Source organism: Centropristis striata, chromosome 3 (assembly GCF_030273125.1).
Source record: "Centropristis striata isolate RG_2023a ecotype Rhode Island chromosome 3, C.striata_1.0, whole genome shotgun sequence".
NCBI classification, from domain to species: domain Eukaryota; kingdom Metazoa; phylum Chordata; class Actinopteri; order Perciformes; family Serranidae; genus Centropristis; species Centropristis striata.
Genome location: NC_081519.1, coordinates 24,358,390 through 24,382,993, shown reverse-complemented (window position 1 = coordinate 24,382,993; position 24,604 = coordinate 24,358,390). Strand labels below are relative to the sequence as shown.

The following is a 24,604-nucleotide window of genomic DNA, read 5'->3' as shown; positions in this document are numbered from 1 at the left end:
TCTCATTTAGCTTTCAAAGTGCACCAGATTGATGCATTTTACTTATAAACGTACAACATTTTCTCCCAGGGGGCATGCCCCAGACCCCCCTATATGGTTCGGTGGTTTGGTGTTGGTTTTAATCTTTTAGAGACAATAAACCCGCTAAGATGTTACATTCTTACTGAAAACATGTGAAAAGATGCTCTAAATAATACAATGATGATGTCCTTAAATAAAAAAAAAACATTGCCTACAAATGAAAGAAAAAATCCTCAAATGTATCATGACGTATTAAGGCTTATAGCCCAACGTTAGTTTTGTAGACGAGCCCCCACATTGCTTAAGGCCGACCCTGATTTCAAGTAAAATTATAAAAAGTTATTATTTTCTAACTCAGACTTAATTTTTCTTCTTTAAGTGGGTTGAATGAATGACGTGCAGAGCATTCACAGAAAAATAGGTTTCTGAAGAGACTTACTCCAAAGTACACATTCAGTCCTCCAGATTGACGAAAAGCTGATTAACACTTGGGAGTCATGTTATGGAGTCATGGTTGTTTAATTGATATATCAAAGAAAACAACAGTGAGAGAGTCCACTTCACTTCCTTCACACACTTTCATGACACATTAAAAAAGCTGAATGTATACTTTGCCTCGTTTTTAGCTTCGGTAAAGAAATCTTTAAAGTAAAGACAGGACTTTTTAGCTGCGGTCATACATACAGTCATGGAAATAAATTATAAGAACACCCTTTTCCTTCAATTTCTTTTTCATTTAAATGCCTGGTACAACTGCCTAGTACAACTAAAGGTACATTTGTTTGGACAAATATAATAATAACAAAAAAAATAGCTGATAAGTTTAAGTTAAGAGCTGATATCTAGACATTTTCCATGGTTTTCTTGATTAGGATTTTGGTTATTATCAAGAAAACCATGGACAATGTCTAGATATCAGCTCTTAAATGAAACTCTGTGGGGGGCTGTGGCTCAGTTGGTAGATCGGCCACCTACTGACCGGAGGGCTGGTGGTTCGATCCCTGACCAGGCAGCCTACATGTCGAAGTATCCTTGAGCAAGATACTGAACCCAAGATTGCTCCCGATGCTGTGTTGATCGGTGTGTGAATGAATTCCCAATGGTGGCAGGTGGCACCTTTTAGGGTAGCCTCTGCCACCAGTATGAATGTGTGTGTGAATGGGTGAATGAGCGCAGTCTGTAGTGTAAAGCGCTATGAGTGGTCGCAAAACGACTAGGAAAGTGCTATATATGTCCATTTACAATTTCAAAAGACCAATTTTAAAAAATATGTTAAATATGTAAATGTTGGCCTCTGAAAAGTATGTCCATCTATATAACTCAATATTTGACTTGAACTACTGGAAATTGACTTTTCCATCATATTTTAATTCATTGAGATGCACCTGTATTTTTCTATAATATTTATATCACAGTGTCAAAAGCCAGTGGCCAAATTGCGTATTGGCATGGTTTATGTCATTTGGATTGCGCTTTACGTTCTGATCCTTGCAGGTGGGATCAAAGCTTGAGCGAACCTTAGATGTGCTGCTTTGCTAACACGGAGTATGGAGCATACAAAAATAGGCTTTAGTTATTTCATATAGACAAATTTATTAACCGAATAACTAGAAAACATGCTATATCGTCATGTATATCGTGACTGACTTATGAAATTACTTATATCGTAATAAAAGATTTTGGCCATATCGCCCAGCCACCAGACTCCATTGACAAAAAGAGTAATTTTATCACAGATCACAGGAGTTGCTGGTCCACTGCAGCTCAATCGTTCAGTTTGTTTGTCTTATTGTGTGACTTTGGTGAACCAGAACAAAAAGTACTGCTTTTGTTAATGGAGTCTTTGGCGGGAGCTTAAATCAGCCATTCTCAACCTTGGGGTCCCGACCCCAATTGGGGTCGCGAGATGATTTCTGGGGATCACCAAATAATTTTGGAAAAAATATAAATGCACAAAATTAATATTAAATGACATAATTTCAGACAGAGAGATGTTTTAGTTGTTGTCTGCTTCATTATTTGTCCAAAATTCGTCATATCAACTGAATTTGTATGATCTGAACTGTGCGTGTGAGATTCTGTTAGATTCTGATAGCTGCAGTTTGCTAGCAGCTAGCTATAACTGATGCTGGAAAAATGGAGCAATGGCTGCAACGAAAAAGCTCCATACTTGGGTCAGCAGCAGCAGGGGTCCCAAGGTCTACCACCAGAAAGCCTAACAGGACCAACACCGGAGAAACGGAGGGCAGTGGGGCTAGGCTCCGAAAATATCAGCCTGACTTCTTGAAGTATGGCAACACAGAATAATTGGCCTCAGTATTTGTACTCACCTAACTTGGGGAATGCCGACCACCATCTTCTGTACAACCCCACTTCAATAAATCGGGACTATCCCTTTGATGTAGACACAATGGAGGAATACAATACCAAGGGGAACAATTGGCCATTTCACAGGAAAGAGGAAATGGATTGTAGCAATATTTTAGTGAACACTTGGTAGCTGTGGTGCAGTATTGGGAAACAAAACGTTAAGGGAGAATTATGTGAAAGTCAATCGTGTTTTTATTGACTGTGGACCTTCTGTACAGAGAGCAGCTGCAACTCTCTGCAACATTTAACCTAGTGGAGAGGCCAGATTCTCTACAGGAGCTATAACTGCTTGTTTTGTTTTTTTTGCTTGTTTTTTTTTGTGTAACAGCTGGTGCAGCAAAAACATGGGCAAGGCGGGGAGTAAAGTCCTGAGACAAACCTCAGTGGACGGGGTACAAGCCCAGGTAAACAGCAGCCACCTCACACACACACACACACACACACACACACATACAAGCTGTGCAAACTCATGCCATCACACACACACTAATACATTCAAACACAGAAATGCATATAAGGATTGTGCGTGCGTGCGTGCGTGCGTGCGTGCGTGCGTGTGTGATAGTCACAGTGATGGTTAACGTTTGGGTAAGGGGAATGCATTATCTCAATGAAGGGTCCTCACAAAGATAGATGCACAGGGGTGTGTGTGTGTGTGTGTGTGTGTGTGTGTGTGTGTGTGTGTGTGTGTGCATGCGTGCGTGTGTGCGTGTGTGTGTGTGTATGCTGACTGGTGGAGTGGGCCAGCTGCTGTGGTCTCTGCAGCTCACACAGGTTATGCAACCAGGATCATCCACAGCTCGCTGCTTTCACACTTCATTCCCCACATCTCATCATGATACCTACCATCATCAGAATACATTACCGAGCACTGGGCACACTGTTAATATCTTGTGATTAAGCGGAGCGCGGTAATGATCGTCACTGGATGTACCCAAACGACGGATAGGAAGTTCTATTTATTGCCGAGATGTTTATTTATTTATTTATTTATATAAGCTACTCAGTAAAAGTAGATGGAGCAAATCTTCTATCGGGTTAAATCTAAATCTAGTCACAGATGTTGACAGCACGAGTTCTGGAAATTCAATTTTAAAACCTTTTTTATAGATCAAATAACCAGATTCCCACCTGCTCTGTTATTCAAGACGTCCCACCCCACAAGTACATGAAGATCCTATTTATTTTATATCTTATCTGCACAAGATAAAATTTGTCATTATTCAGAGACAGCCACCGAAAAATCACATTCAGGCGTTTCAACATAATGTACATCATAAAACCAGCAGGTAAACTGATGAAAGAACATCATTTACATTTTTTAATGAATATTAGATGGATGAAAATACATCATTTCAATAACTTCATACTATGTAATCTCTTCAGGGAGGCTCAGTGAATAGAAGTGGGAAAACATACTTGATTTGTTTTTACATTAGTAGAAAAGTTTGGATGGAATAAATTAAACTTGAAAAATTTGAAAGAAATTTTAAGTGTGCTTGACTCTGGCCTGTGACTCCCACCCATATATTATTGACATTGCCAAGAAGTTCACAGTATATTATTATATTATCTCTACTGTTACTGAGGTATGTGACAGATCAAGCTTTCAACATGTCTGTCTGTCTGTTCTGTGTGTGTGTGTGTGTGTGTGTGTGTGTCTATCTGTCTGTGTCTGTGTGGCAGCCACCAATCAGAGCAGGGCAATCAACCACAGCTGCTCCTTCTGTGACATTTGGAGCCACTGAGAGAGAGACAAAAACAGCTGAAAGTGCCCCTCGAACAGAAAGCACTTTTGTCACAACCGTAAATCTTATCAGTGAACCAACTTCACTTTGAGCATCCTGACTTCTTCCTGAATGTCTACATATGTGTTTTGAAGAAAAATAAAGACATTGGTTTTTTAGAGCGATCAGAAGAAACTGGTACCTCTGCTTTCCTCCAGAAATTTTCCCTCCTTTTTAACATGGTGGTCTATGAGGCTGTGGGTGCGTGTTGGTGACACATCTGTGCATCCTACAGCCAAACTATAACTCTGACAACTTTAGGAGACGAATGCGAGTTAGAAGACGAATTTTCCTATGTTTCTATGAATAAACTATTTCTGTAGAGTGGCATTTGCGGCCTCGAGCGCAGTTTCCAAATTTATTTTTTGACAAATTTTTCTCTCCCTCTGCACTCTAGCGATTATGTCATTCATTCTACCCTTTTCATAAGATAACTTTGGGTGGATTTTTTGGCGTGTTTTTGCCAAATTATTTGCCGAAACCCTTACAAAAGTCATAGCAAACTTGTCATGGCCGAGCCGGTCGATTTGATACCTTTTTAGTGTATGAGGTGTATAAATAGGATTAAGCCTGGTGGATAGTATATAGTGTGCTCTTTCAAGCACACTTAATGAGTTAGTTAAAGAGATGCACGTTTTTTTCACTTTTCCGAACTAATAAATACCTTAGGACAAACATCTTTTATGCATTTAGTCTGAAGTTTTGTCAATGTTAGGCTTCCTTGGCTCAACTTTTATGAGCTCAAATAAAATAATCATGATCCCATAGGAAACTATGAATTGAGCTCCAGGAAAGTAAACTAACAGATTGGGTAGGGATGGCCTTCCTCTGTATTGCCTGCAATGAGCGAGCAGAGATATTAAGAGGATGAATACATTAGTGTGCAACAGTATCATCTGTATCATTTCGTGGTATGTATCATTAGATCAACTCTAGCACCTACTGTTAGATAAGGAGATAAGACGAGCAGGCTTAGCAACTATATGCATCGCTCTCAGATACCAAAGTCAGCAGATTTTGGTATTTCTGCCACAGTTTATATAATTATACTGCTGTTTTAGTGCTGCATATTGACATTATCATATCATTATTAATTGGAATCAAAGATTATTTTCAGACTATAAACTCAGTTTTTATAGTCCACCAACTCTTCCTTTTTTTCAGCAATAGTTTATTTCCTCAGTGAAGAAGCTTCATTTATGTATTTTGTTTGTCAGTGACCTAAAATACTCTACTTGCTGTGATTGTGCAACTCGTGCAACAAGTTTAACCTTAAAAAACATGCAAACAAACACACTCTACTCTTTGCATTTTTTATGCATGTCAGCTGCATGTTAGATAAGATAAGATCAGACTTTATTTATCCCACAGTGGGGAAATTTAGTCCTCCCAGCAACTCAAGACACAGACACATAGATGTAAAAAACAGAATGTGATTACAAAAAAATCTATACATTCTGTACACATTATATACATACATTTCTGCTATTTAGCATTTATTAATAAATATCTATTTTTTAGTGTTTGTTTTCCTGATTGCATTTTACAGATATTGAACATGGCAGAAACATGACAAATACAGTCATGGAAAAAATTATTAGACCATTGTTTTTTCAATTTTTTGTTCATTTTAATGCTATAATGATATTGGTTATTATAAAGGAAAAAACATGGAAAATGTCTATTTATCAATCAGCTCTTAAATTAACTTTTATTTTTGTTGTTTATTATTTGTCAAAAAAATGTACCTTTAGTTGTACCAGGCATTAAAATGAACAAGATACTAGAGAAAACAAGGGTCTAATAATTTTTTCCATGACTGTGTAGTGCAGTGTAGTTGTTGACTGTAGCGAATCTTATCCGCAGTCATTTATTATCTAAATTTCCCCTTAACATCCCAAATTGTCCGACATTCCCTCATCCAGTTGATCCAAACTTGCTGCACCCATAGTGATTGTACTTTTCAGCTCTTGCTCTGGCTAAAAGGCGCACCCTATCACCCCATCTTGACTTGTGCTGGCTGAGTGGGTGCCATCTTTGTCAGCTTGTGGCGGGCTCCACGAGGCGAAGGCTGGACTGAAGTGAATTGATTCACAGGGATTAGGGATTAGGACTTCCCCCGGCCGCTTTGGTGGAGTAAATCTGGGGATTATGATGTCAACGGCCTGTGGCTGCAGCAGAGGAAATTGAATTGTGAGGAACGGAGTGCCGATGGCCCGGGATTACAGCACAGACAGTGAGAAATCAGAGATGGGAGTCCATGTCTGTGCCTTTCTCCTGCTTAGGAAAAAAAACCTCCATTTACCGCCTTTGGGGTGCAGGAATTACTTACGTAGCAGAACTAACTCTGAGCGAATGTTTGGGATGTTGATGTTGGGATAAGGATTTCTGTGTCACTAGTCCTTCCTGCTTCCTCTGGCCTGTGAAGCATCAGGTGGTGAGTACTGTTAAGTGCATCAGGGATCACTTGTGTAACCAACAAGGTGGCAGAGATTTCTGACTTCTTTGCAGCCAAACCCAACAGATAGCAGCATGGAGCAGATAATCTGGGCAGAGAAGCCACAAATATAAGACTATAACCTGAAGATTTTTCAGACTTACTGTGTGTTTTTGTGTTCTTACTACAGCCAAGTCCTGCTGCGGCTCCTCCTGCTCCAGTTTCCGTTAAATTCGAAGGACTCACCAAAACCAACAAGATGAAGGTGAAGTGGACCCAGCTGGGTCTGGTCTTCTTCCTGGTCTTATCTCTGGTGATGACAGGATGCTTCCTCTGGCAATATCAGTTGCCAAAGCTGCTGCCAGGTAAAGGAAGTAATTTATTACTTGCTAATGTTATTACTTTACTTATTGTTCCCTACTGAGAGTAAAGTGTTACCCTCCTGTTTATACTATTTTCTCATTATACGCTTCATTAGTTCTTTAGTTCTGCCTCTACCTTTAGCCTTCAGTCCTGATTATTTAATTAATGAATTAATTAATCTGGGAATGTGATTGGATTGTTGGATTTCCCATCAGTATGCGTAGGCCTGTCACTATAATTACTATATCAACTTATTGTTCGAAATATAAAAATGGACATGATAGTTTTTTCTGGACTCAATATCTCAATTTTTTGTGCTTTTTTGTGTTTGTGTTGTGTTTAAAGTAGGGCTGGGCTTTATTGATATAAAAGATATATCAATATATTTTTAAATGTGATATGGAATTAGACCATATCGCATATATCAATATAGTTCAAATTTGCACTTTGATCCTTGCTCCAAGCTAGCTGAGGATTTTATTAAAGATATATTTTTATTTAAATGCGCACTTTATAGAGCTTTAATTTTAAAATAAGGTACCCCTGTTGTTATACAGTAATTATGTTCACTTAAATAAACAGTTTCAATAAAACTACTTGTGACATGTCATATTTGACTTTGACTTTGACTGAACATTTGCTCTCACTTTGCAATAAAAATATTGAGATATATATGGTATATCGATAATCAGCCTAAATATAACGAGATATGACTTGTGGTCCATATCACCCAGCCCTAGTTTAAAGTAATTGTGCAAATGTTTGACAGTACAAATTGCCTATATCTATATATATATATATATTTATATATATTTCCCAAGCATTCCAGCTGTTCATATGTTATTTTAATAATAAAATAGTATAATACATAATGTTTATCTCATTGCAATGTTTTGTTAACAGAGCCTGAAAGTCTATTTTATTTTTTTTGGTTGTAGTTTATTTATTTATGTTTTATTTATCTAGGATATTTAATATTTCTTTTTCACATTTCAATTCCAATGCTTAATATTCTTGAGATTTGAAAATTCATTGCTGTGGAAAAGGATGTACTTGTTATGCTCTGATATCATGATAAAACTAAAACAGCATTAATACAACAATACTATCGTTTATCATGATAGTTTCTGGGAAAATATATCGTCCGAAAGAATGTGTTATCATGACAGGCCTATCTATGCGTTACACTACTTGTAACTGAGGCAATTAATATTTTACTGCATATATTATAAATTATTATTAATGTTTCACTGGTAACAGATGGTGTGAGGTGTTTTTCTGCAGACAGAAAGATCTGAAATATTGTTGCTGTCAAGTGAGAATGTCAAGTTCAAGATAACTTTTAAGTTAAAAAAAAAGGCAAATATAGTGAGCTGTGGCTTATTTGAGACTTGACCTTTGAAGTCAATTCATCATTTCCTATTTTATAGCTGAAAATATCTCAAACCTTAAACCTGTGGCATCAAATAACTGTAGTTTCCTTCTGAACTATTAAATTTCACACTGAATCGGAGCCGTTTGCTTGCAGCTGAAGCTCATCTTATCTGATCTGATCACACACACACACACACACACACGCTCAGATTATTTCCTCATAATTAAGAAGATATAGATCTGGTAATTAAGAGATAAAAAGATCTCTTAATTGTGTGATGTTATCTTGTAATTATGAGATGAAGCGGAAGCTCACTAAAATAGTGTTTGTGTAATTGGCAGCATCATTATAAGTTCAAGATCTAAGTCAGTCTCACACTTAGATTTTAGACAGACTGTGAATCTTGCAAGCTAACTATTTACAAGACTACAACTACATTTTTTCCCATCATGCTCTTAGTAAAAACTTACAAAATGGAGGAGAAGCAGCTTTTGGCTCCAGCTGCTCTAGTGTGTGCAGTGCAGACCTTTCCCCTGCTCATCTATTGGTTGGTGATTGTGTTACGTCACTGCGACTTGAGATAATATCAAACGTGTTCGATAGATTACTACCTTCAATTTAACGATGGAGATGACGGGAGCGCCGTGACTCCAGTAAAACTCCTAGATTTACTAAAGACTTTCAGTTTTTAGTCTGGGACTGTGAAAATCTTTTGGTGTAAATCCAGCATGAGTTTTTAAATACCTCAGAGGGTGTTAATTTCATCTCAAAATTAAAGATTTAGGTTTAAAAGATTTTCATGTCCCCTTTAATCCATGAAAATCAGTGTAAACATTGTAAATATGTTCACATTTCTTCAGAGCCTAAGTACTTTATTCTCCCAAGCATAGTGCAGTTTTATAATCTCTATAAGTCTGGATGAAAATAAAGTAATCTCAGGTGATATACTAATAGAAAAGCACAGCTCAACAGGCCTCCCATTCACAGTTTCAGACAGCTCTTTTTATATCACAGAAAACTAATTTTTCATGCATGGCTTTAGGATGAAAAGGCAAATGGCAGCCTGGAGTTACAATGAAACATATTGAAATATCATATTGTTCATGCAGAGTTCCCAGTGGGACCGGGCAACATCTCTCTAGATCAGCACGTTGTATATTATATATATCTATTCAAACTGTATCCCATAAGATCACCAGGGTTCATCAGGCAGTGGAGAGAATTAATGAAGCCCCAAGCCAGCCAATTATACCGCATACACTGGCCTTTTGTGCCACCGATACATTATTCTATCAAATATCAAGTGGGAATTACAACATGTGCCCCTCTGTTTTCCTCCCCTCTTTCTCTTTTATCATCTCCCCTCCACCCGTCGGCCAGATGACGTGATGGGCCGCAATGCCAAAGCGGAGATGATGTGTCCTCGTTTCCCCGAGCCTCTGCAGCTGGAGCACCCCATCCCCAGCCTGAAGGAGGCCCTGGAGAAGGTGAGAGAGGAGGAGCCCCTGAATTAAGAGTCAGGTCGTGTTTGTAGCTGTAGTCTGAGGAAAATTTACAGGCTGACCAGCACTAATCCTTCACACCAAATGCTGTCGCTGCAGTGGACAGAAGGAGATTAAAGACACGCTGGATGAAAAAAATCAAACTGAGGGGCCGTCTGGGCAGCAGTGTTCCCAGCTGATCAGATGTCTAAATGAAACATATTGACACCCGGATCGCCCTGAGAGACTCTGAGAAATAAAGTTGTGGGTGTACAAGAGTAATAAGGACATAACTGTATGAAGTGAAGCGATAGATTAACATCAGAATCGACATTTGACTCATTAATTTAAAGTTGAGCACAAGTTTGCCACATAAGTTTTAGCTTGCATGTGCTGCTACTAGTAAAAAGGTTTTTTCAGCTATATGTATATATATTAGGCCCTCTAGACATTTTCCATTATTTTCTTGATAATAACCAAAATCATTATTAAGAAAACCATGGAAAATGTCTAGATATCAGCTTTTAAATCAAACTCTTATCAGCTATTTTGATGTTATCATTATATTTGTCCAAATATTTGTACATTTAGTTGTACCAGGCAAGAAATTGAAGAAAACAATGGATATACATCTACACATCCTTTATTTAACCAGGTAAAAGCCTCATTGAGATTAAATCAGATTAAATCTCTTTTTCAAGAGAGACCTGGCCAAGAAAGCAGCATAAAAGAGACAAGTTTCAACATTTAACACAATTATCCCAAAGATTAAATACAAATACAGCCATCAAAACAACACTGAGTGAGCATCAGTAGCCGACTTACAGGAGCATCTCCATAAATTAAAATATCATAGAAAAGTTTATATATGTGAGTAATTCCATTCAAAACGTGGAAATAACACATTATAGATCCATTACACACAGAATGAAACATTTCATGTCTTAATTTATTTAATTTCAGTTTTCTGCACATTACATGTAAAGGTTTTCTTCTGTTCATTTCTTCTGCCTTGTAAACAAGTAGAAGGAAAATATAATCTTCTATTAATTCAAAGAAATTGTACTGGCAGATTTCACGCCCCCACTAAAAAGCTCTGATTTCTTCAAGTGAAGGTGGCAAAATCATTCATATTCTGTGCTCATTAAACCCAATATTTTTTGGCAAAGCAGGACATCAAAGTAAGTGCTCCAGGCTTCATGTTGCCGTTAATAAGGCACCTATCAAAGTGTCGAAGTAAAAAACTCATGGAAGAAAATATGGAAATCATTTCAGAAACCACATTCGAGCTGTGATGCTCATTTGATGAATAAATACCTGCAGGTTCAATACGAACAACGTGACTCTCAGTTTTATGAAATCTGATAAAACGAGCCAAAGTTTTCTAAATGGTAAAAAGAAGATATATTTTATATTCAAAATGATATCTTGTTTTATTTTGGTAAATTTACACTCTAACTTCTGGATTCTGTTTTTATTTAGGTTCTATAAAGCTTCTCTTATTCCTTTTTTTGGAAAAAGGGTTGTCTGTTAATATCTAAGGAATCTAAAGGCACCATGTGAGTCAGTATATCATGTCGGGAAGTTATCGAAACAACGCTGCAAAGTTAGGCAAAAGTTTTTTTGTTTTGCTTTTACCATTTATTTAATGATATCTCTTTTTTTATAAATATTTTTACATGAAAAGTTTTACTGTAAGAAAAACAGTTAATCTGCCTTCAGAAAAAGTAGAATTATCAGGAAAAAAAAGTCAAAATTACAAGAAAAAAGTACAATTATAAAAAAATTAATAAAAAAGATGGAATTAGTTAAAAAAGGCAAAATTACAAGAAAAAAAATCAAAATCACCAGAAAAAAATTGAAAATAACCAGCTAGAAATAACCAGAAAAAGGAAATTGTGTGTCAGGATATCGGGTCGGGAAGCTGTGGAAATTTTTCTGTTTCATTGAGAAACATTGAGAGCAGTGAAGCTTGTTGTTTGTGAAAGTTTGATAAAATGCTGCAGTTCATGTTTGATATCATTTCAGTTCAGTTTGACTGAATACTTTGTTGGTCAGTCTGTGGGTTTGACTCTCATTGTGGGGAATTAAAAAGACTGAAGTGAGATGAATACACTGAGAATTTTGTCTGAATTTAATTTTGTGGACATAAAATGCAGTTAAACAGTTAAATTTCAATATATTATATGAGTACTCACCATATCACAAAATCCTTAAAATCACAATAATATCGTATCGTGACTCAAATATCAGGATAAAATCGTATCGTGGAGCCGATACGCTGGTTAACACCTCTAATTCTTTATTTGTGAATTCAACTTCTTTAAAACTACAGAAGTATTAAAAGCGAAATGCACATAAAACACCAAAAGTAAAAGTTATTATTCTGCAAAAAAGAGGGGGGAAAATAGCCCCTTTGACTGATATTGGGTCAGTTTGTCCAAAAAAATAAAAAATAATAATTTTCTCTTACCTGTAGTGCTATTTATCAGTCTGTGAGTGTGTTGGCATGAGTTGCCAAGTGTTGGAGAAATCTGCCATAGAGGTGTGCTTGAATTTAATGAAATGAGATGCAACTCGACTCAAAGTGCCAAAAAATACATCTGAAAGCTCCACAGTAACGTCACTTTCCATAAATCATGACCCCGATAACTTCCAACACTCTGCAACATCAAAACAATCTAGACTGATAAATAACACTGCAGGTAAGAGTTGAAATGTATTTTTCATGTAGGAGGGCAACTGTCCCCTTCACTATTGTGTATATATACAGTTTGTAGTTTAGTCCAGTAGTTCCCAACTTTGAGGTTGGATCCTTTCAAAGAGTCACAAGATGAATCTCAGGATCGTGCGATGACTCATGCAGCAGGATGGAAGAAAGTTCTGCTTCACAAATTTGTATTCATCGATCTCTAATCTGTCCAATATTGCTTTTTTTGTGCAATGGTTGGAAAAGTTATTTAAATGAAATGATGTGAGGCGTCTAACATGATTCACCCTCTGTTTGAACTGCTAACAACTCATCTGAAATGAGACAATTTCACAAACTGCTCACTGAACAAACAAACATCATTTATCTTATTTTTTTAACGAGCCACAAGCCAGAAAGGTTGGCAACTGTTGGATTAATTTTAGTATTTTAAAGCTTAATACATGTTTGCTTCATTGTTTGTTTGTAATTTTACGAAACTGGCAACTGACGGATAATTATAGGGGAGTAAAAACACACAATATTTGCCTCTGAAAGGTGGTGGAGTTAAAGTATAAAACACCAAAAAATCAGAGCTACCAGATAGATACAAGTACCTCCAAATTGTACTTGAATAGGTGCACTTTGTTTCCTTCTGCCACTGCCGCCCACTCAGACATGATAACATAACAACAAAATTGTCATGTCTGAAAATGTGCACTTGAAGAAATGTCATGGTCATCACTCTACGAAGATCCTTGTAGGAATAATGAGCCAGAAAACTCTTTTCAGAGCAGACAGATGGAGTTTGTGTGGAGGGATAATTGCATGAATGTGTGGTGGTCTTATCCATTAACAAGCAGTTTTCTCTGTCGCACCTTTTATTCTTGATACATTCACATATGCTGCATGCATGAGGGCAGAGCATTCAACAGGAGGAAATGTAAAGCAGAGCTCCTTCAGACCTCACAGCAGCTCCAGTTAAATATATAAGGGCTGCACGTTTAACTTGATGCTTTCAGCTTCAGTTTGCAAGAAAAATGACTTCTCTTTAGAGGGGAGAAAAGCGACTGATGTATAGGTAAACATAATGACAGATCTGCAGATTGAAGGCGGCATATTCAGCTTGCATTACCGTCACGTCTAGAGGAGAGAAAAATGCTCGATACCACACTGAAATTCACCATTAGCATTCGCAATAAAAACATCTCGTCTGGAAAATACAATTAAAAAGCTTTCAAAATGTCTGGCTCCTCAGAGCTGCAGGGCTCTGCATCTCAAACTTCTCCTCTGTGGTTCCCCGCCGGTGGAAGGAAGCTCCAAACTCCATCCCATCTGCTACAGAATCGACGAGACGAAACAAACTGATAGCAAGACTGAACCCAGGGCTGTGACTCATGTGTTGTCTTCTAACTTGATCTTTGCTCGTGTTGTATGAGCTCTCAGATGGACGTCGCTTTGGAAAAAAGTCTCCTGTATTAAATAGTAACATTGTAGCATTCTAACAAAGGACAAAGCGTCTAGAAATGAGATCAAAATGTCATTTTTATTGTGAATTTTTCATTGCAAATTGTCTTTTCGTGTTATCTGGGGTTTAAAGGTCTAATTGATTTTCTTGATGATGATTTTGGTTATTACCAAGAAAACCATGGAAACGTCTAGATATCAAATCTTTATTCAAACTCTTATCGGCTATTTTTGTTGTTATCATTATATTTATCCAAACAAATGTACCTTTAGTTGAACCAGGAATTAGATATTAGATAGATAGATAGATAGATAGATAGATAGATAGATAGATAGATAGATAGATAGATAGATAGATAGATAGATAGATAGATAGATAGATAGATATGTCTGTGTGAAGCACTTAGGTGCAAAAGAAACAGTTTGCTTTGAAAGCGGCAATTAAATAAATTTCCACTTTACAGTTAATGTGGGTGTTATGAGGCCCTTTGTCACCGTATTCTGAAAGGACTGTAATTACAGCTGATTTGAATGAAAGAAAAACACTCTTTACAGTGTCAACTTCTCCAAGGTCGGAAAATTATATATTCCAAGCCATGTTAAAGGATTTATTTGTACACGTGTTGGGAAATGTGTTGGTTTTGTTTTGCTCTATTCACTAGAAAATAGAAGTGCAAAGATCAGTGCTACTAAAGCCACAGCCAACAGCTGGTTAGCTTAGCTTAGCATAAAGACTGGAAGCAGGGGGAAACTGCTAGCATGTCTTCCTTTAAGATGTTCTTTATTAATTGAGCACAAACAAGCTGCAAAATCATCTCCTTACGTCCTGCTCCGTCTCTTGCAGGTGGACACTTTGCTTCGGCAGAGCATCAACCCCATCAGCCTTCCCTCTCTGTCGGCCATCGTGATCCTAAACGACACAGTCCTGTGGACCGGGAACTTTGGGAAAAGGAATGCCAGTGACCCACTCTCAGGAGCCCCCAATGAGTACACAATATACAGGTGAGAACAGATGTCCCTGTAGGTAAAACTTCCCCCCTCATGAGCCTTCATGGTTCCAGTGATGGTTTGTGGGATGTTTTTGAGTGGGGTGGGAGGAGGAGATATTGGATTCAAACTCTCGAAACTCTCAGACAACAGTGCTTGAACTTGGAACTTGTGCGTGGCAAAACTGTCAAACGTGTGGAAGCAGACAATTTTTGGTGAGCACACAGTTTTCAGCTCAAGGAGAGAAAGTCAGCAGTGACATTTCATTTGAGCTAGGACATTTTGAGTGCAAGGAGAAAAATGTTCAAGAGAAAACAAAAAAAAACAATCAAGTAATTCTGCTGTTTAACTGAAAACCCTGCTCTTGAATAAAGATTATTGAACTCAATATTGCAGCAACATGTGCAGCATTTAGAAAAACAACTTAATGACACAAAAACATCAGGCTGACAAAACACTAAAACATGAACTTGTTAATATGAGTATATCACTAGTTATCTGGAAAATTTTATATTTTTAAAGCACTATAAAACATATTTTCAGAGTGATTTATGTAGGAAATGACACAGAATAAAATGCTCAACAATAAATAATGTAAAATATGAAATGAATTTCAACAAACAGGACGTATAAAACATCCAAACTAATAAGAAATGAGTGACATTAAACCTCTTAAAAATATTTTGGATTTTTTTTAAGAAGTAATTCTAAAGATACAAGAGGCAGAGAATGGTTCGGATAGCTGTTCAATTATATTGTCTTATATAGATTCAGCCCTTCTTAATAACTCAAATAAGTCTACCAAATCATGTCTCCTTTTCCCTTGTAGCTGGTAGTTAATAATCTCATCAATTACACAACTATATAAAGTAATATCGCTTTATTTCCCAAGATGAACATTGATGAGCACACCCCCACCAATGAAAAGTTTGTTGGAGAAATACTGAATAATTTAAGTGTTGAATGTAAACTTATCTTCAAGGTCAATGAAACACTAAACTCCCTCTCCTGATGAAAACTCATTAAACTCTCAGATGTCTTCTTTGGTGGATTTTTCTGGCTCGCTGCTCATTCTCACCAAACTTTGTTATTTTATTGACTAGGTTGCTGCAGTTTGAAACATAAAACACATCGCTTCCTCTGCAGCAACTGGAAGCAATGCGTTTTATGTGACGTCATCCATTGGTTCAGCGTTACACTCGTCGCCATCTTGTTTCCGATGCGGGGAGCAGACCATATTTGGACTGTGGAGGAGCGAGAGGGATCTGATCAGTTAAAAATGCTATTTAATTTCATGTTAATAGTTCAAATAACGTCCCATTTAGAAGAAAATAGAAGATAAAGAATCATATGATTTGGGGCGTGGCTACCTTTGATTGACAGGTCACTAACAAGGCGAGCTGTCATCAGGAGAGAAGCAGAACAATGCGTATCCATTGCAATGTGTCAATAAAGTTATATATAACTGTATATAGCCTAGATATAAATAAGGACTATTACCGGTTTGGTCTCATAACTTTGACCCTTTCACTGTATTTTCACTTAATGACAGTTGACTTGAACGTTTAGTTCATTAAAAATGTCTTGTTCAGTGTTTGGTTGGACTAACAGACACTCCAAGGAGTCACTGTTCAATTTTCTGAGTTAAGTAACAAACATTTTGTTTTTGTTTTTTGCCAAAACTAACATCCCAGTTAATGCTCCAGTTAATGCTAACATAAATTAGCAGCAGCTTCTCTCAGTCAGGTTGAGGTGTAGAGAGGCTGTAGTCAGTGATCAGATCCCTCTCACTCCTCCACAGTCCAGATATGGTCTGCTCCCCGTATGGGAAACAAGATGGCGACGCAAGATAGCGATGAGTGTAACACTGAACTCGATGCTTCTAATGGGCTACTAACCAGCGGGTGACATAACGGTCACTACGTCCATTTGTTGTCCTAAAAAAAATTCTGTGATAATAATTCAAAAATTCGTATTGAAATGAATGGAGCCAAATGCTTCTGCAGCTGCCGTCAGCCCCCCCTGCTGAAATTTATGGTAGAATGCAGCTTAAGGCACTTCCTGGTTCGCCTCTCTGCTCAGACCTGGAGGTTGCCGCCTGCTTTTCATTAAGCGAACAACATTATTACATCACTTTACATTAATTGTAATGGGCACATAAGCTCTGGCTTTTCCTTCAGCCTGTCCACATCTGCACAGACGCTCCTGACTGATGTGTAATTTATGTTGCAGCACGACGGTGATCATGTTACCCCTGCATGTCTGCTCATTACTCTAAAAAGGATAAAGTCAATGCATATTGTGTGTTACAGTGCAGAAAAAGAGAAAAAGGGTTAAAATAGGAGTTGGAGAACACCGAATGACCTTTAACAGGGACATTTTTAGCATTTTAGCTGTGTAAAGTAGTTGGTTTATGATGAGTTAAAACATTTTAAAGTGTAAAGACTTGTGTAGGTTGATTAGAAATCCAGGACACAGTGTTGGTTTGTGGTTTTTCTAGCACCAGAATGAGGGAGGCACTGATCTGATAATACTTAGAGATGGATCACTGTAGGGGATAATGTTTTTGACCCTGGCTGTCAGAGGAGAATATTCAGTGTAGAAAGTGATCCATGAGGAACTAGTTGCAGCTCTTGTTTTCTTAACCTCGAGATATTCCTGATCTGTATGAAGGGCTGAAGAGATATATGGCGTGGGCTAATCCCTGTGCTGGAAATGCTTTTTCATTTCAACAGCTTTGTGAAAGTAGTGCAGTTTGTGCACAGTCTGGCCTACATATATAAACATAAAACAGGCTGGAATTGGTAGTTAAAGATATTTATTGTACAAAACAAACAGCATTTAAATAGTGATGATCTGTAATGAACACAAGAAGTGTGTGTTATGAGCGAGGATTGACATTTATATCTAAAACAAAGAAAAATAGCTGTGAACAGTATGCATGATTACAAAGAGCAAAGGAACCTTATAATATGATCAGGAAACTTTTTTTTCTGTTGGCATCGTACGTTTCTGCAAACCACAGATAATGATGAATCTCTTTTTTAAAACATTATTTATGTGCAGAAATGCTGGTTGAACATGTTATATAACTAAGTGTTTTTGCAACATAAAGACCAACTAATTATGAGATCCAGATCATTCATATTGGATATTAAAAGTATTATTGTAGGGCTGTTAATGACACCAAATGCAATTTCACATCCTCATTAAAGGTGCAAAGTTTTGTGAGTTTTTTGCACATCCAAAAAGGTCCTTAAACATGTTCCTGAATTAAAAAATGAATGCACAAAATTAAGGATTTATTGCAACCTTTGCATGTGTTTGGGGACGTTGTGGACTGGCCATGCTCATGTTTTTTCCTTCACCTCCTTTAAAAAATATAATTTTGCAGCAGAATAATAATTATAATGTCTAGAAAAAAACCTTTGGGCCGCTAGTGCTTTCATGCTGGGCTCTAATTACATAATTGAATTCCACAAATTTTACACGGAGGTGCCGCTCAGCATGTAAACACATTTTTAATGTGTTCTGGGGCTCAGGTGGAACCTCCTAAAACCCATGAAAATAACCCCTGATCACTTATTTAGAGTTTCCTGGCATTAGATTTAAAGACTTGTTTTTGGGGGCATTTTTCAACAAGCTCTCCAACCAAAACGACAGAAGAGGTCGTGTCTCAGTACCACAAAGTACAACACGTATGTACATGTTCACAGGTCATGGTACAGCGGGGCGTTCTTTCTGTGGATTTATGCTATAAAACCACTGACCTAGGTTTATGGCAAAAACCTCCTGGTAAGGTGTTATAAAAGACAGTTTAAACAGTAAATAAATGTACGTAAATGTCAAAAGGGAAGTAATTACGAGGGTCACATGACTAGGCCTGTCACGATAATTACTATTTCAACTTATTGTTCGATAAAAATTGACACGACAGTTTATTCTGGACACAATATATCAACTTTTTATGCTTTTTTGTGTTACAAAGTGTTGTAAAGTAATGCTGCAAATGTTTGACAGGCAGTACGAACTGCCGGAAAAAAACCCAACTATATTTCCCAAGCAGCCATTCCAGCTGTTTATATGTTATTTTAATAATAAAATAATATAATACATAATGATTATCTCATTGCAATGTTTTGTTTACAGAGCCTGGAAGTCTATTTTATTTGTTTTGGTTGTAGTTTATTTATTAATGTTTTATTTATCTAGGATTTTTTAATATTTCAATTCCAGTGTTTAATATTCTCGAGATTTAAAAATGCATTGCTGTGGAAAAGGATGGACTTATTATGCTCTAATATCGTTATAAAACTAAAACAACATCAATATAACGATAGTATCGTTTATCGTGATAATTTCTGGGAAAATACTATATTGTCCTAAAAAATGTGTTAAATGTGTCTTAATAATGATTTTGGTTATTATCTAGAAAACCATGGAAAATGTCTAGATATCAGCTCTTAAATTAAACTCTTATCAGCTATTTTTGTTGTTATCATTATATTTGTCCAAACAAATGTACCTTTAGTTGTACCAGGCATTAAAATGAACAAGAAATTGACGAAAACAAGGGTGGTCTAATCATTTTTTCCATGACTGTACGTCAGCAAGGTGGCGACGGATGGTGAAATACATAAATATAGCTTGTTTTCTGCAGCCTGTACACACGAACTATACTGACACTTTTGAGGGGAGAACAGGCTGGCCTTTTAATGCTTCATTGAATAGTGACAGAGAGGGTGGAAATGCAGCAAAGGGACCTTAGGCTGGATTCAAACCCAGGTTCACTGTGACAAGGACTCAGCCTCTTTGGTATGCTTTGTACCAGTAACCAGAAATACACTGAAAATTAATGTTTCTCACTCATTACAGACATTGGCCCTCATTTATGAAACGAGCGTACAACAGAAAGTGAGCGTAAAGTGGGCGTAGGATAATTTCTAAGCAAGCCTCGGCATTTATCAGTTTGGACGTGAGCGGAGGGTACGATCAGATCTCACGTCTGCTCTCAGCTCGTATGCAAATCTGAGTCAGCGTGAAGTCCACATGTCTGAGACGGAGAATTAATCTTAGACTGTTGTATCGATGCCTGGAGCTGATAAAACTCTTTGGTGGATTTGTTTTTAATGGTGACAACGCAGAGCATGTTTAGGCTACATAATTTATCATTAAAACTTCTTTTAAAATAAATATACCCTGCGACTGTGACATTCTTCAAACAGAATACTACCCGAGGCTATAAAATGTTGTTGTCTTCTGCTATTTATTGTTATCCTGCTGGACACCGGAGCGTCAGCGTCTCCTTCACCAGCGGTTCTGCCCGAAACAGAAACATTTCCAATCAGCGCTGCCACACGCTCCTCTGACTGGGACATCATTCTTAGTAAATGTAAAGAGGTGAATAATATCTCTCAATCATAATAATAGCAATATTTGGATATTATATAGGCTATTAGGCTTTATATATCACGATGTATAAATGAAATATTCCAACCTCACAGGGAGTTGAATGGTCCAATGCTACTCTGCTGACAGCAGCACTGATTTCCTTACTTTTCACTTTTTATGCTGCCAAACAAAACTAGTTTGTTGTGTTGCAGCTGTTGGACGTCAGCATTTCACTTTCTGCCTCTGAGAAATTCCTCTTCTTTTGGAATTAAAACTTACTTTAAAGCATTGTTTACCTCCTTCACCCAAAAAGCTGTGAAAACTTCAAATCTGTGCGCCCTTCGGTGTCGTAAACTCTGATAAATCACACGTGAACTGTCGTAAGACGAAATATACGCTCATATCTGCGCTGGTTTCTACGCTCGTTTGATAAATGAGGGCCATTATGTCCAACAAGGGGATACAAAAGAACATTCCTGATTAATGTATTCATGGTTCCCAGAAACATATAATACCAAAAAGGTTTTACTGATTTTGACACATAATGAATGTAGCACAAATCCCTTTTCCTAATGACAACAAAAGTGAAATTAATTTGTGTTTCTGTCCTGTGGTTTGGATCCACTCCAAACTTAACTAGGTTCCTCTGTGGCCAGTGCCACTTTTCCACCTTTTTTTTTTTTTTTTACCTTTAGGCAGTTTCTATTACTCCTGAATGAAAACCTCGGCTGAGGGAGCAGCTCTGCACTTACCTCTCAGAAATCAAATTAAAAGCCGTGCCTGGGAATCACAGTTCATACAGTAACGTGTAACTCGAGTCCAGTGCAATCAGCAGACATAAAAAAAGATAAGCTGCATGATCACACATAATAAAAGTGTTTACTGAATTTTATGCAAATCCACAGACACAGCAGCCAAGCCTGTAGCACTGTGCACTAGCAAAACAAAGAAAAATCTTATGAAGTGGCACTTCACTGATTACTAAAGCACTTCCATAAAGTTGGGGGCTTTGCAAAACACAGATTGCTACAAATTGATTAATTGACGCCAAGATTTCCAGACTTTTTGTCCCTGCTGAGTTGAAATCCAACGGATGCAACATGATAGACTCCGTCGTTTGGAACTGCCTGATAAAGGTCCAGAACTCAAACTCTCAAGTGTGAAGCAGACTTTTTTTTTAAAACTGAAAGAATCTGCAAGAAAACACTAAAATAAATGTAAGATATGTTCAAAGAACATGACGACATTAAAAACATTTACATGCTGAGCAGTGCCTCAGTGAAAAATCGCTGTAATTACCCTTTACAAGATTACTCATCCAACCACTAGTGTAATTTGGGCTCAAGTGCTAAAGTGCCAGGGGCACAACAGTTTTTCTAGAGATTGCTATTCTGCTATGAAATTGCATTTTTGAGGGCTCAAAATCGCCACAAACCATACGCCAACCTCCCTGTCTGAGCAGGGAAGTAAACATAGAAGTGCCTTTAGCCTGCATTCTTTCAAACGTCCAGCAGAGGACGACATTGTTGGTTGCAAAAGAAATCCGGTCCTATCTATCACAATAAAAAATAAGACTACTTCTCACTTGATTTTTTACCTCAGTAAAATAGCTTGTGGCAATATTATGGTCTCAAGCGCTAGCTTCATATTTTCTTTCATACGATATGATGTTAACTATGTAAATAATGGTCCAATTTAGAAGTAAATAGATGATAAAGTATGGAAGAATTATCTTCATTTAATCATCTTGTTAATGATTAATGTTTTTATCAAGAAAACCATGGAAAATGTCAAGATATCGGCTCTTAAATGAAACTCTTATCAGCTATTTTTTCCTTATATTTGTCCAAACAAATGTACGTTTAGTTGTACCAGGCATTAAAATGAACAAAAACTTTAAGAAAAAAAAATTGGTCTTTCCATGACTGTAGATGTTTTATTTTGCCCATGGAAGCATGCAGCGAATAATCGATTTATTGATGGTTAATGTTATAAATGATCGAGTTGGCAGGTTTCTTCCAAACGCCCATCCCTACCCCAAACACATGCAAGGGTTGCAATAAAGTTCCTTTTGGTGCGATCATTGCTCTAATCTTTAACAAAGTCTGCAATCTTTGACTTTGTGCATTCATTTTCATGAGTGTTTAATGAGTATGTGTAATTGCATTTGGTGTAATTCAACAGCCCTGAAACAAAATGTTTAATATCCACTACATATTATCTAAATCTCTTAATTAGCTGGTCTTTATGTTGCAACAACATTTAGTTATATAACAAGTTTAACCAGACGCCATATCTATGCAGACATAATGTTCAGCATACAGCCACAGTCAGTCTGCAGCCAATAACAACTGTTACTCATGTTTCCAGCACCTTGTGCATCGTAGCGACCGTTTAACTCTCAGACGACATGACATTTCTGTGGGTACATGAAGACTTTATTGAGTTCTTTCAGGTGTACTTTAAGTTCCCTGATTTATTCTCAGCTGCTCCTGAAAGTGCTCCACTTAAGTAATTTTTTCCTTAATTAAACATTTTCGCTGCAGCAGGCAGTTGTGTCCGCTGTAGGCAGATGGAGTCGATGCTGCCCCTATAACCTTTCAACATCAGCTCTTATCTTTGAAAATAGAAGCACTTCATACTGGGACAATTATATGACATAATCGTGTAACAATTAGAAAAAAAAAATTCCTTGAAATCTCTCTGGCAGCACTGAGAATCAGTTTGAATTTTCTTTTCTTTTTTTGTAATAAAAATCAACTTAACATGTGAAACTGTTCAAACTGTTCAAAATTCACTTTCCAAAATTCCATTATACATGTTGAAAAAATACTTTAACTTAACTTTGAAGAATTAGCAGTAGACATGACATCTTCTTTTAAATGTGTATTTAACCTGTATGCCCTCCTCTGGCATTTTTGTGCATTTGACTCTTTTTTTTTTTCATTTGTTCATCACACACACACACACACACACACACACACACACACACACACACACACACACACACACACAAATCACATCACATCCCCTGGTAGTCACAAAGCTCCATTATATAACTGGCAAAAATACAGGAATTTCATGCATTGGCCTTCAATGGGAAAATGGTGGAATTTGGTGGAATACAATAAAAATGTCAAATATCACTAATTTTCTTCAAAATTAAATACTGACATTACAAAATGCATGGTTTTATAGTATAATGGCAGTGAGATTAAAAATTGTGGTTTGAGTGGAAGTCTATGAGGCATTTCTGCCCATGAAGGTCACAAGAGGGAGTATCTGGCATTACATAAACAATACTAATGCAATTAAAATCATTTCTTTTGCTAATCTTTGACATATCCAAGACTCTAATCTAATCTAATCCACCAAAACCCCATACTCCTACTATTAATTACATGGAAAATAATTCATTTTTTGTGGGGGGGTTTTGAAAGAAATTATTGAAAAATTCAAATATATATATAAACTGGCATATAAAGGATTCAAATTCTGAAAATGATTTAATGTTTGGTAGTTTTGAACAAGTCTGAAGTTGTTTAAGAGATTTATGAAAAACAACTTGCCGGCTGAACTGTTTACAGTGCAGAACTCACATCGATTCAGCATCTTCCTCTTCTTCCTTTCTGCTCCAGACTGGAGCTAGACTCTCCGTGGACACACAGAAACACTTCATGTGTACGTCTCAGTTTTAATTTTATGAAAGTGTTCTACACAAGTTTTGAGGTTTTTTGTGTGTCTAACTTTAACGTAGCACAATCTGTAACAGTGTCATCGCTGCATTTCATCAATAAATTGTGACATTTTGCAAGTGACATGCTGCCTATTTGTTTTGAGCAAACTTCAGACTGCTCTTTTTAATTTGGCTTTTACTTGAACCATTTTATATAATAATATTTTTTTATAAAAAAATTCTGCTCATGCATCTTAGTGTTCCAACATCTTAACATATTTTATTTATTTATTTGCTATTATTTAGTCATTTATATATATATATATATATATATATATATATATATATCATGCTTAATTATTCTTCTTAATTATTTATTACTATTGATTTTTTAAATATTTTCATCTTTTTTATCTAGCTTTATTAGTTTTCAATTTTAATATTATTTGTGTGTTTGTTTGTTTTTATGGGTGTTTTTTCTTTCCTTTTTTAAATGTGAAGCACTTTGTGTTACATTTCTTTTGTATGAAAAGTGCTATACACATAAAGTCTGATTGATA

At 36.8% G+C, this 24,604-nt stretch overlaps 1 protein-coding gene across 1 annotated transcript in view; it reads left to right on the top strand.

Annotated features, from left to right (window-relative positions):
• Window positions 1-24,604, top strand: part of lactbl1b (lactamase, beta-like 1b) — a 41,277-nt gene that overhangs the window by 8,456 nt on the left and 8,217 nt on the right. Inside the window, exons 3-6 of the mRNA XM_059328371.1 lie at window positions 2,720-2,795; window positions 6,806-6,980; window positions 9,734-9,840; window positions 14,835-14,992. Coding sequence (XP_059184354.1) covers window positions 2,720-2,795; window positions 6,806-6,980; window positions 9,734-9,840; window positions 14,835-14,992 — 516 coding nt within the window. The remainder of the gene's footprint in view (window positions 1-2,719; window positions 2,796-6,805; window positions 6,981-9,733; window positions 9,841-14,834; window positions 14,993-24,604) is intronic.